This window comes from Numida meleagris, chromosome 4 (assembly GCF_002078875.1).
Source record: "Numida meleagris isolate 19003 breed g44 Domestic line chromosome 4, NumMel1.0, whole genome shotgun sequence".
In the NCBI taxonomy this organism is placed as follows: Eukaryota; Metazoa; Chordata; class Aves; order Galliformes; family Numididae; genus Numida; species Numida meleagris.
In genome coordinates this window covers 83,235,791-83,248,241 of record NC_034412.1, presented here as the reverse complement: position 1 = coordinate 83,248,241, position 12,451 = coordinate 83,235,791, and the positions used below count along the sequence as shown (strand labels likewise).

The window sequence follows — 12,451 nt, the reverse complement described above, 5'->3', positions numbered from 1 at the left end:
TCAGAGTTCACCTACCAGACTCATCTATGTCAGCATCTTCATCCCATTCCTGGAAAGCACGACTTTCATCTTTTCTATTTTTTACCCATTCTTCATCAGGTTCTGTCTCAAGATCTGCTGCAGGACCACTATACCAATCACCTGCTCACCCATTAAAAAAAAGATGAAAACTTGTCAGAGGAGAAAATAGCAGTAAACTCATGACCATAGCATCAACCACTTTGTATTTTACTGGTTCATTTTTAGTCACTGTACAACAACTCCACGATCACAGAACTCAAACTCCACAAGTAGCCCACTTACAACAGCAATATAACATTCAATTATAACATACATAGGACAACAATAGACAATCACTTTCTACAATCTCTGGATGAATGCCAACATCAGCTCTACTATTTTAGTTGCCAGGGAACCCTCCTCTCCGCATGGGCTACCACACAAGCACAATGTACTTCCAGTTTGGTTACACTGTAGTGTTGGGCTCAGGACACACTACTAAGAGCTTATCCACTATCTTACTAGTAGGAAATCTACTAGACCCAAAGGAAAACAACCCCTGTTGAACGCAATCTAAAGGCAAAAGGTTTCTTACTCTATCAACACAGACAGCGACTATAAAATCCACATTATTTGTCAATCACCTATCAAGGAAAAGGTTTCACTGACATTTCTCAACTAAGCCTGTAATTTTATGCTGCTTTTAGCATGGTTTTTTTTTTTTGTTTTGTTAGTTATTTCTGGGTTTGGGTGTTGTTCCTTGGTTTTGGGTTTTTTTTCTGAGAAGCTTCCACGCAGGTTAGGGCACTTCTCCACAAACAACTGCGTTAGTATAGACAGTACGTCATGGGAATGGCTTCCTGTTATGCCAAAACCAGGTTTAGGAACTGCCAATTTAGGCAGCTGCCAATTACCTCTTTTGTGTAACATTTACACATGGAGTTAACTATGTTTTAAATAAAAATTCAAAGAATTTGAACTCCAAAACCCCTCGACAGACAGTCAAGTCTGTTGCAGCTCTGGGATCAGTCTATTATTTTAACTTAAATTTATTCAGCTGAAGAAATAATTCAGACCAGAAAGTCATTTAACTCCTCTCAGCCCAGTAAAGATTTTAGAAGCCGTGAAGGTACAACTAAAAAGAGTTCACTGCTTTTAGATCAGAATTGAAGTTACGTATTTTAAGATTTTAATAGAGAAAGTTAATAAAGACTCATCAAATATAGCTTATTAAAAACAAAAATCACTCAACCACACACACACACTGCATCAATTGTGGGGCTTGCAACAAGATACTTCAGTGATTGTTTAATATTCACAGAGATCAGGACAAAAACCAAGTATTTTAAGCTACAGATACACTCTGACTTGTAACTAGCCTTAAGAGAATAGGAAGTGTTTTGTCTTTTTCAACAGGCATTTTCACAAAAGGTTACACTTCTCACTACAGAATTTATAATACAGCACTTTGTAGTCCTCACTGCAGCACAACTTGTTTAAGAACTGACAATAAAACTGACACATGCAGTTTCTTTGAAATCTGAATATAAAAATTAAGCAGGAATAGGTCATGATCAAGTGCTACAATTGAAATTCAAAACAACAAAACTCTGCAGCTAGGTGTGAATCACAAGACAGACTTGTCAAAGGAAAACAGGTTAGTTGGAAACTAACGAAAATATACTTTATTTTTACCTGGTAACGTAATGAAATAAAAATGTTACTGCAATAGTTGCAGCAGAAGCATTTACAACTCAAACCCCCTACGCTATAATTAAGATGTGGTACTACTAAACATGCTCATTAGCATTGATGCAAGACAACAAACCTCAGTGAAACTAATAAACAGTTTGTATGCAAGAGCTACTCGTGAGTAATGACCAATGTTGAGTTTCTTAATACCTCCATCTTGCAGATTTTAAAAAATTATTTTCTTTAGCATTTTACCAAGTTTCAAGGCAGCCCCTTGCCAGGAGGGTACAGCCTTCCAGCACGCTCAGCTCTCAGGATTGTTGTCTATGACACGACAGCTGATAATAAAACATTGCGTTGTCTTCTACAGACAACAATTTCCGTAAGTGACAAGCTTTCAAGGAACGAACTAAATTTAACTTACCCCTGGCCCAGCGAACAGGGTAAAGATGTTTCCAAAGAGATCCAGTTTTAGCCAGCTGTGACCATTCAGCGCTTACTTGGCTACACTGACATAATTCCTGGGGGTTAAGGTAACTGAAAATGGTCACCATCACTTCAGGAGGAAGATTAGTAATATTTGTTGTGTGCCCTGTTACTTCAGTTTCTGAAACACAGAAAGGTTGTGTTCTGTGAAGCACATCCTTGCAGCTATAAATAATAATGGTATATTTCGTTGTTTAATTTACGTACTCAAAATGCATTTAAAAATTTTTAAACAACTGTTTGACAAAATATATGAAAACATACATGTTGCTTTGGCTTTAAAAAGCTTTAACTATAAGATCATCTTAAGAAGAAAAGCTTAGTTTTTTTGTATGCCGATTTCCCAACTGGCTGTTCTTTTTTTCCCCGACTCTGAACCGACAAGGCTCCAAAAAAAAAAAAGACAAAAATAAACTGCTCCTCATTTCACATGCGATATACATACCTGCTTTGTTAGATTTCCAGTAAACGCTCACTGTTTCTACCTGTTTCTCATATAAAATATTACAATAGGGGAGATGGAAGGGGAAAGATAAACAGTATCAGCTACAAGTTGCCGAAAGCCTACATCAAACAGAAGTCTTCCAGTTTCTCAACTGTTTTGAAGAAACTTACGTATCATAAAAACTATTTCATCTACTTGATATAACTAAAGTTACATACTATGATGTGGCTTTTTAAACAAAACTGCATTTGGAAAACTGTTTTCACTTTAATTAAATGCCTCACCTTGATCTGTCTTCTCATCCACAGAATATTTAAAGACCTTCTGAAGCTCTTCAGCTTGATTCCACTTATTAAGACCTCTGAATTCAGCAGCTTCCTTCTGTGAGCAGTGTTGTGCAATTACTTTCTTCTTAATATCTTTCAATTCTTCGTAAGTAAAGTATTCCATCAACATTGGCTGAAAAACCTAAGGCAAAAAAAACAGCCCAGTGCCGCCAAAGACAATCAGTAACGCTACACAGATCTAGCAAGACAAAAATTTCCTCTTTCCAATTCTCACCAAGTAAAACGGCATACATGAATAAACTTAAGGACAAGATCATGTAATTTCTACATTCTAACCCTGTGTTTGCCAATGGGTCGCTGAATAGTTTCAAGCATGCTGTTACTTGTTTTCTCCAAGAGGAAAGGGAAGGGACTAAACTTGCCCAAACTACATAACTTATCAATGTACTCACATGGAAGGCAAAGCGGCAGGGCATACAAACATGAGGGAAGACTTCTCTTGCACAGACTTTGGAAGATTTATTCTCTCCGAAAATGCTTCCCCGTTTTTGGATACCCATAAATCATCAGACTGGCACTACTAGTCTTTACATTTCAAATATAGGTCAGAGGCTGTCTGGGAGTGTCTGTTTGACTCATGGAGCTCTGGTTAACAGAACCTTTTCTTTTAAGTTTTGCTATGCCACAAGACAATTGCCCTTTGTCTTTTAGGTCGGTACTGTTTTATACTTACAAGTTTTTTTAAAAAAGAATTTTAAAGAATATAGGATTTTAAAAATATTTCTTTATAAAAAGAGAAAACTTTTTAAAAAAACGTGCAGATCTAGCAAGCCACAGCGACATTACTAATATTTAGAGTAATATATTGTGTTTCTTTTACTATTCCCATAATTTTAAGATTGTCAGGCCCCTTTATACTACATCTTCTATTTATAAATTGATTAATTTTTGTACTGTTAGACAGCCTGTGTGACAACTTCAAGAGAAGTTAAGCACAACATCAGGTTTCATACTGTTTATTCTTTATTTCAAGTCTGTGATATCTATATACATTATGTAATTAAACCCTTGCTAGAAAGGTTATTTGTGACAAAAACATCTGTGTGTGTACAGATGTATATAACACAAACCTTAATTATCATTGTAATTACATAACACATTAATCACTTCAACTTTCTAGCATTATTTTAATGCATCACCATCGGTCAAAAGGTTATGGTAACATACTGTGAGATAAGTAACCATTAAAAGGCTGTATCTGCAATAAACAAATCCACACCCCAGCGGACTTCTGTTATCAATTTTCAGAAGAAGCAGGATTTCACTACAGTTTTTCAGTATACTCATTGTTCTAGAACACGTCACACACCAGTCACAAGGAACAATGACACAACAGTCCTGAATGCAAATTGGCATAGTAACCAAAACAGAACTGTGGAAAAGAAGTCCTCTGCCCCTGCTCAGTCGTTCCAAACACCAAGGAAGTTCAGCATAGTATCTCAGGAAAACTACCTACCTCCTCTTCCTCCTTCATATGAGGAAGGAAATCCCTTGTAAAGGCTTCCAGTCTCTCCTTCAGTTGTTTCGCATAGTTTAGCTGTTCATATTCATTCTGAAAAGAATGCAAAAATGTAACTGCTATCTAATCTCATCCATTCAGTCACAAGTTGAATTGTTAGCTAGTGTCTCAAGGTAAAGCTTACGTATGCAATGCAGTTTGCCGTATTTCCTAATAAGAGTGCATTAATTTACAAAGTCTGATGACAATTTGACAGCCCGTACTGGCCTGTTACCATGCAGAACAAAGTATTCCATTGCCGCTCCACTGCAGTTTATTTTGTTATCAGATACAAATTAGCTTGTCTAAACACATTTTTACTTTGAAGCAAAGACTGAAGCCTGCCAATCTACACCCTAACCCAAAGTTCAAAGCAGTTACAGGCTAATCCAAGTATTTGCATGCTTTGCCTAAGAATTCTCCCAGGATATATGCAGTAAGAAGATGAAGGGGAACCGATTTGTTTTACTTAAGTTACACTACAATTCTAGACTCAAAATTATAACAATAATTTATCATCACGTGTTTACATATTGTTTTTAATACATTAATACATATTTACTTTTGAAATTGAAAGATTCAAAATAAGGACATGACTTAAACGTTAAATATTGACCAACTTCATCTATCAAATTACTAGCTTGCTCTTTGTGCCAGTAATAAATTTGTTATATGATCTGTCCAGTAATTGCAACACACAGTTCCTCACAGTTCTTACAGTAAATGTTGTAAGATTTTCTCTTCAAGCTTCTACAAATTTAAGAAACACTACTACATAAAAAGCTTAAGCCACCAGTTCAACTTAATCACACTCAAAAAAGGTTAAACACTTATCTAAAGGGTGCTAAAAAATCTTCTTTCGAGTTAGTCAACATAAGCAACAGAGTAACATTAGTATCCTAGCAGAAAGTATAACACTGTTAATTTCCCCCTTCCCTTCATGTTCCTTCATTTTCCAATTAATTAAACAAAAAATGTAGGTTTGATATTCACAGGGAAAAATGTATTTGTAGGATTCTTGACTCAAAAATCACTTCAGACCTCAGATATAGTTGATAGATTACATTTTGCTATTTTTCTTACTGAAAACATGTAACACATGCACTAGAAATGCACAGTGAGATGTCAAATTATTAATACAGACTATAGTTCCTAGAGCTGAAGAGGTGAGCGAGTTGTGCTGTCTACCTCAGGGACACAACACAGCAGAATTAAATTGAATTCCTCTTCGACAGGATCCAACAGCACGGAGTTGCTTCAGGGGAGGCTCAGACTGGGTGTCAGGAAGAGGTCCTGCACCAGAGGGGGGCTGGGTACTGGAATAGGCTCCCCAGCACAGTTCCAGGCTGCCAGAGTTCAAGCAGCGGTTGGACAACACTCTGAGACACAGGGCTTAAATTCTGGGCGGTCCCATGTGGAGCCAGGAGTTGGACTGGATGATCCTTGTGGGTCCCTTCCAACTCAGGTAATTCTACGATTCCATATCTGAAACTCTCATGCCGCATCTCTAAAATATCTCCAATTACACAGTGTGGAGACTTCTCTAGAATCCTAAAGAGTTTTCACTAGAAATTTAATAACTGCAGTGAATGGCAAAAGAATCTGGATTTGTGACCGGAAAGGTTTACTACTCTATCACAAATCCTTCATTACTTTTACTTGTAGAGAAAATTATGAAAAGTTGAGGCAAATGAACATAAGCACAGCATATTTTCCTTAGGACAAGTCCTTTTTAGTCTATTTACCTTTACGTTCTTCAGCCCTTTCTCAAAAAGGCTAAGCATCTCGGAGAGTTTGTTGTCCGAGTGCACATTGTACACCGTCCGGCTGCGTTGCTGAAGTAAACCAATGATGCACTCATTTTCAATCTGCTCGTGCATTTTAAATTCCTTGAACGTGGCATACAGAGATTGCAGAAGAGCCCGAAAATCATTGTTGTTGGAGAAGTTGGTCTTGGACAGCTGGAAGAAAGGAAAGCCCACAAAAATCAGTTTTACTACAGTGGTGTGCTTTGTGAATAAGGTTTAAGTATTGTAAGGGATTTCATTGCACTTCTCTGACTTCCAATGACAACTACCTATTTCCCAGGAGAAGCTCTGAAAGAAAGAGGGAAAAAAAAAATCAAGCTATAAGCTTTAGAAACATTACAACAAACTAATGACAAAGATAACCACAGAAGTTTAACAAAGCGTAATAAAAGCAGTAAAGCATGTTTTGAGAAGAGTTTCTAGTTTCCAAAATACAGCTTACATTTGACCATTCAAATTCTGATGGCAACTGCCTCACTCCACACGAATAAACAGAATTTAAGACCGTGCCTAATTAGAATGATAACTTCTTTTAAGAAAAATTATCGTTGAAGGAAGAATTAACTACAGCATTAGTTTTAGGAAGCAGTAAAATCAGAGTTGTACTTAAGGAACGCAAACCAATCTTGTGAAACTCTGAAATAAAGAAGTGCAGAAAGAGATTTCCTGGTGGAAATCAATGCAATTTCCGCAGCTTGTAGCTAACTGGAAGACTCAGCCCCTTCCCCAGCTGTACTTGTGGGTCCATGGCTAATTATGCACTACTCACAAGGAAGGCTCGATCTTACCAAGCGCACACAAAGTATTATCAGCTGTTAGAAAAGGTTCGCCATGGGCCAACAACCAAGAGATGAAGACAGCACAAAGATTAAGCAGCACAGTAATCCACTTTCACATGCATACAAACAGTCACCACTGATAACATTTTCAGACGGCACTTTCCTTTGGTGGATGTCAAATATAACGTAAGAATGGAAAAATACCATATTGTGTGTAGAAGCATACAAGAATAAGCATTCTAAAACTAAAAATATTTTCATTTAGTTCAGAAAACAAGTCACTGAAGTATTCAGAAGTGTTCTTGTTTATAATAATTCCAGAAAAAAAGGGTTTTAGTAGAAATGGAAGTGAGAAATATGTTCATACATAACACTTGCATATCTCAAAGATGGCAACTCCTACCATTTAAAAAAAATACGCAAAACAAATGCACTTATTCATTCTGACACTGCACTGTCACTTCCTGGCAACCAGCAGCAACGCAACTGAAACACGCTGGACATCTGCCAAGCTTACACAACTCCCAGGCAGCAGTGCCAACTGTACGTTACGTGAACAACTGTCATTAAGAAAACACATTTAGTTAGCCTCAGTTCAGATCAGAACTAGGACAACGATAGGTTTTTTTTCAGTATCTTTTAGACCAAACACTGACAGGTCAGGATCAACTCATTAGTTATGCATTGTGTTTGGATCTGAAGCTTGAGTTGTTGTGTACATAAAAATGGGAAAAGATCTTGGTTCCTCACCCCATTTCTGTTCTCCACTTCAGAGAATGCGACATACAGAGCACAGGCACTAGATGAATCTGCAGGGTAGGCTTTCCACACTGACAAACAGAAGTCACGGAACCATAGAATCACAGAATCCTTAGAGTTGGAAGGGACCTTTAAAGGTCATCTAGTCAAACTGCCCTGCAATGAACAAGTCAGTGGTAAGGGAAGCAGAGAAGACGCACAGAAACACTCCCCACCTTCAGCCACTTATCATTCAGACTTCAGCGATGATACAGTTTGTTTTCTAATCTAGCATTTACCAATGACCGCCTCAACACTGCTCACTGAATCCATAGGGTTCCACAATACCTGGAGTCAGTTCCAAGAACCCCACAAATCCCTTTTGCAGCCAAACACTTGGCATTTTGATTGATGTCAGAATTGAAACAAGACTGATGAAGTGTATAACCGGAAGATTAGAGAAAAATACATATTTGGCTGTTGGTTAAAAGAAATCACAAATCTTGTCCTGATACAAAATAGAATTTTGTCATCCTCCTGACTCAGATCTTTTCAGCACTCAAATACTTCAAATCTTTACCCACCGTCACCAGCAAACTTTGAACAAAGAATCCATCCATGCATTCAATTTAAGTACTTCTATCACCAACTTACTGTTACAGAAGCCATTGTAACACAAAACACTTGCATATTCACCTCTGCTACTGTGGCTCCCTGTAGATATCTAGAAGATTAGAAACCGTGGAGAAGATAGCGAAGCTTAGTGTCTGTACTTGAATCAGCAACTGGTAGATTAAAAAGGTCAGATGAAGCTGAGGAAAACGGGCTTTTCAGAGGACAGGTAGCCTAGCAACGAAGTCACACTGTCAGATCTGTAATTTCATTAGCGGGACCGATGAAGTCTTATGACATGCACCAAGACTATTAGCAGAGGGCAGCTGCTCCTCTCCAAGGTCTGCTCTTCCACGTGAGGGCAACTAACGCAGTAGTGTGGCAGTACAAAAAGGAAACCACCTGCCCAAACTCAGATGGACAGTCCTAGGGGAACCACGAGATGGAGGAGATGGACTGTGTTGTATTTGCCAACTGGTTAAAATATGAAGTGTAGTATGAGAGGTCCCCAAGTAGATTTCTTAACACGCAGCACTAAACTGACTGTCACAGCTACGGGTATTACATCTACGCAGGAGCCAGCTGTTTGAACATAACATCTTCAAAAGGACAATTCCATGTTTCTAAGTCTTACATGGAGCCAAGAACAAGTCTGCTTTTGTGCTTGTAATACACACTAATTCAGGAGTGGCATCACAGACACTTATATGAAACAGAGGTATTTCTAGGCATAGTGGATGGATGTTGTGAATAAATCAATAAATAAGATGAAGAGTGCTTTAACTACGCAGCAGTTAAGACACTGAACAAAATACTGCATTTAGTTCCTTTCAGAGACTTCCTCCTTAGGAACTCTCAAGCATGCAATCAATGGGCAAGGAGAAAGTACCTTGCAGAATAGAAGGTACCACCCCACTCTTAGACCACTGGTTTAAATAGAACAAACAAACAAGAAAACCACACTAGTATTTTCAGAGTAGAAAAGTACTGGGGGGAAAAAAGGCAGCATGACATCCCCAGTCAGCCATGCTTCACTCTCACATTAAGTATTAGCACTTCACTTAATGCATAGCACTAACACTCAAAAGACAGAAACTTGGACGCTGCAGAGATTAGCTCAATTTTATGAGCAAGTAAATGAGGGGAACAAAGATCAGAACAAGGTGTGTCTGCATCAATACCAAGAGCATGCAGTTTCAGGTTGTACTTAATCCGCTGTAAATTAGGGGCTGGGACAGATGAAGGCACACCCAGAAGCAGCAGCCCTGCCCTCGCTTCCTTTCCTACCCCTTCCCTGGAACATGCTCTAGCAATTACACAGCTGCAGGACAAACCCAATTAGTTTATGGATCCAAGAAGTTGCACCTTTTCAGCAGGTTCATTTTTCACCTGCTCAGACAGAGCGACAGCCTGCAGCAGCATCCAGCTACACCTAAGTCAATACTATCCCCAAGGAAGACACACTGCCAAGGCAGCCTACCGAGATCGCTGCCCTCTCAGCATCGCTAGATCGCTGGCTTAGTCCTTATGAAGAGGTACATGACGTGAACTGTAAGAGAATTAGCTAAACTACTTCACAATCCAGCTTTTCACACATATAAAACTTTAAATCAGAGAAGTAATACAGACTTTATTACTTCTTGCCTGTAGGTCAACCCAAAATAACAATGATCACTAAGGCAGATGGGACAGGACCTGGCCCAGCCCACAGAAAAACAGAAGAAATCCAGAACTTTCAGAAGCCCGTCTGACTTGTCCTCTGTGTAATCCTGTCCTCTATATAAACTCATCGGCTTTTTCTTAGCAGAACTACTGTTTTGAAAGAGGTTTTTAGGAAATAAACAAAAGACCACGGTATTAACACAAAGATCCTGTAACAAAAGTCTTTTTATTCCTTCTTCTGCTAAGAAGGGCAGGTAGCTTCACACTTTGTATTTTGAGAGGCTGAGGTCAAGTTGATAAAGGCCAAGCATGAGAGCACAGTAGAGGTCGAGAAAAATGCAGTATTTTCATTTTTCTTAGGGTCTTTCATCTCTCTCGTACTACATACACAATCAATGTCTTCCAATGAATTCTGGTAGAAAAGTTTTGGAATCACAAAGGACTTTCCACATAGACACTGTAACTTCACAGAACTGACTGCACCAGAATTTTCAATGAAGCAGTTGCTGCAGTGCCGGACCTCCGCAGGGACTCCGCAGAGCACCCAGCTTGGGAAGCAGAGAGAAAGGCAGCTGAGCTTTCTCCACCATGTGGTTTCCACAAGAACTCTACCAGGGATGAGGAGATCCAAGCTGTCAGAGGTTCGCAGAGACAAACCCAAAGAAACATTAAAGAGAAGTCCAGTAAAGATATGAAACAAGAAACTGTTACAAAAGCAGGATGAACACTTGCAATGGTGTTGTTATTTTAGAGGTACATAACAGGACTTCTCACACATTTGATATGCCTTAGAAGATTTCTTTCCTACCTTATACCCACACATCAGTAGATTGCTAATAAGGCACTGCTTTTTGTCCTTCTGTCAGCAAGTATCTGAAGTCCTAAGAGCAAAACAAAGTCTCAAGGCTCCTCTCACTCTCTCTCTTCCCCACCCCACCCCCACTTGCTGCAGTAACTCACAAACAAACACAGCAAAAATACCTTTGTCTCTCCACACGACACTCATTGCAATTCCCAGTATGGAAAGATTAATTTTGTACACTACATGTAAAAATAAAGAGCCAGAAGTTTCTGAAGAATTACAGCTTATACTCTATTTATTCAGTTATTTCACAAATGACCACACATATCCTTAGGTAACCACATAACCCCTATATATACTAATTAGTCTCAAGCTTTTTAGAAGGCATCAGGTGCCCTTTTTTTCCTTGAAGTTTTTTGTTTGGTTGGTTTTGAGCTACAAAGTCGGAGATTAATAAATGCTTTCATAAGAAAGAGAAGGGCTAAAGTGGCTTACTTTGGTGTCCACAGCAGGCTGGAATAAAGGACAAAAGATCATAGCTACCTGTGAAGGCTGAACAGAAAACTTTTTTCTCCTGCAATTCAAAGGCAAAAGTAGTTACTCAGCACCTACTCAGAAAAACCTGCTACTGTGTCTGGTGTAAGAAAAAAGCCTAGGGATATGTTCTTAGGAAGGCAAAAAAAAAAAAAAGAGAGACAAGGCAGGAAAACATCCAAAAATAAAGAGCTAGAAGGTTTGCGGTACTTACAATTGTCCTGACAAGAGGACTGAAATTGTCTGAGCCTTTCCAGACCTGCGTAACACGCTGTCTCCCATTTCATACATCCCTTGGCACTTTACTTAAAGCACATTTGATTTAACAGTACTCATTTAAAACAGTTATTTTCAGATTCATCTTGAAAAATATTCTTCTGCATGAAAAATTAGACCAAAGCTGCAATTTCCCAGTAGGCATAGTGGGAAGTTACTGAATTATTCAGCATCTAAAATCTAAGACGGGAAGAGGACAGGTGGAGCCTCTCATGGGAAACTCAGAGGCACGGACAACAAATTGTTCACACATCCCTGGACACTGACATGGAGGCTTAATTCCGTCCCCTCTAGGAAGAAGGAAGGCATTTCCTCCCACTTTCTGTCTGGAAGAATGCCAAACCAGTTGATCATTTGTAGCTTATTAACACTGAACATCCTCATTAGCTGTTTATTCATTCTAAATCTAGGTAGAGTGAAAGCAGGTTCTTGATGCATCAAAATGTTAATTGGTAATAACCAAATACTACAATTTCTTACATCAACACACTCATATTTGAAGAAGCAGTGAAAAAACCCATGGCAATGGACTGAAACACTGAAAAGGGATTTCAGAAGTAAACCAAAAGTTTTACCAATTTTTTTTGTTTGTTTTTTAAATTAGAAACAGACTTATCTTTGAGGAACAGTTGTTCTGTTCTTCAGGACATCGAGTAAAAATAATTCTGACTTAGAAACGAGAAGTCAAAACATTAATTGTTTGACTTTTCAGATTTCAGTCCCCTCTGTCCTAAAAGCTGTTGTCATAACGTGGTCCACCTAATTCCCCGAT

The 12,451-nt window shown here is 38.6% G+C and overlaps 1 protein-coding gene across 2 annotated transcripts in view; it reads right to left on the bottom strand.

Annotated features, from left to right (window-relative positions):
- The window catches only part of FBXL5 (F-box and leucine rich repeat protein 5), a 31,117-nt gene that overhangs the window by 14,003 nt on the left and 4,663 nt on the right, over positions 1 to 12,451 (bottom strand). For both annotated transcript variants that reach the window (XM_021396352.1, XM_021396353.1), the window contains exons 2-6: positions 6,214 to 6,429; positions 4,427 to 4,522; positions 2,908 to 3,091; positions 2,117 to 2,299; positions 16 to 141 (exon numbers count right to left, since the gene is read on the bottom strand). In XM_021396352.1, the coding sequence (XP_021252027.1) occupies positions 16 to 141; positions 2,117 to 2,299; positions 2,908 to 3,091; positions 4,427 to 4,522; positions 6,214 to 6,429 (805 nt within the window). The remainder of the gene's footprint in view (positions 1 to 15; positions 142 to 2,116; positions 2,300 to 2,907; positions 3,092 to 4,426; positions 4,523 to 6,213; positions 6,430 to 12,451) is intronic.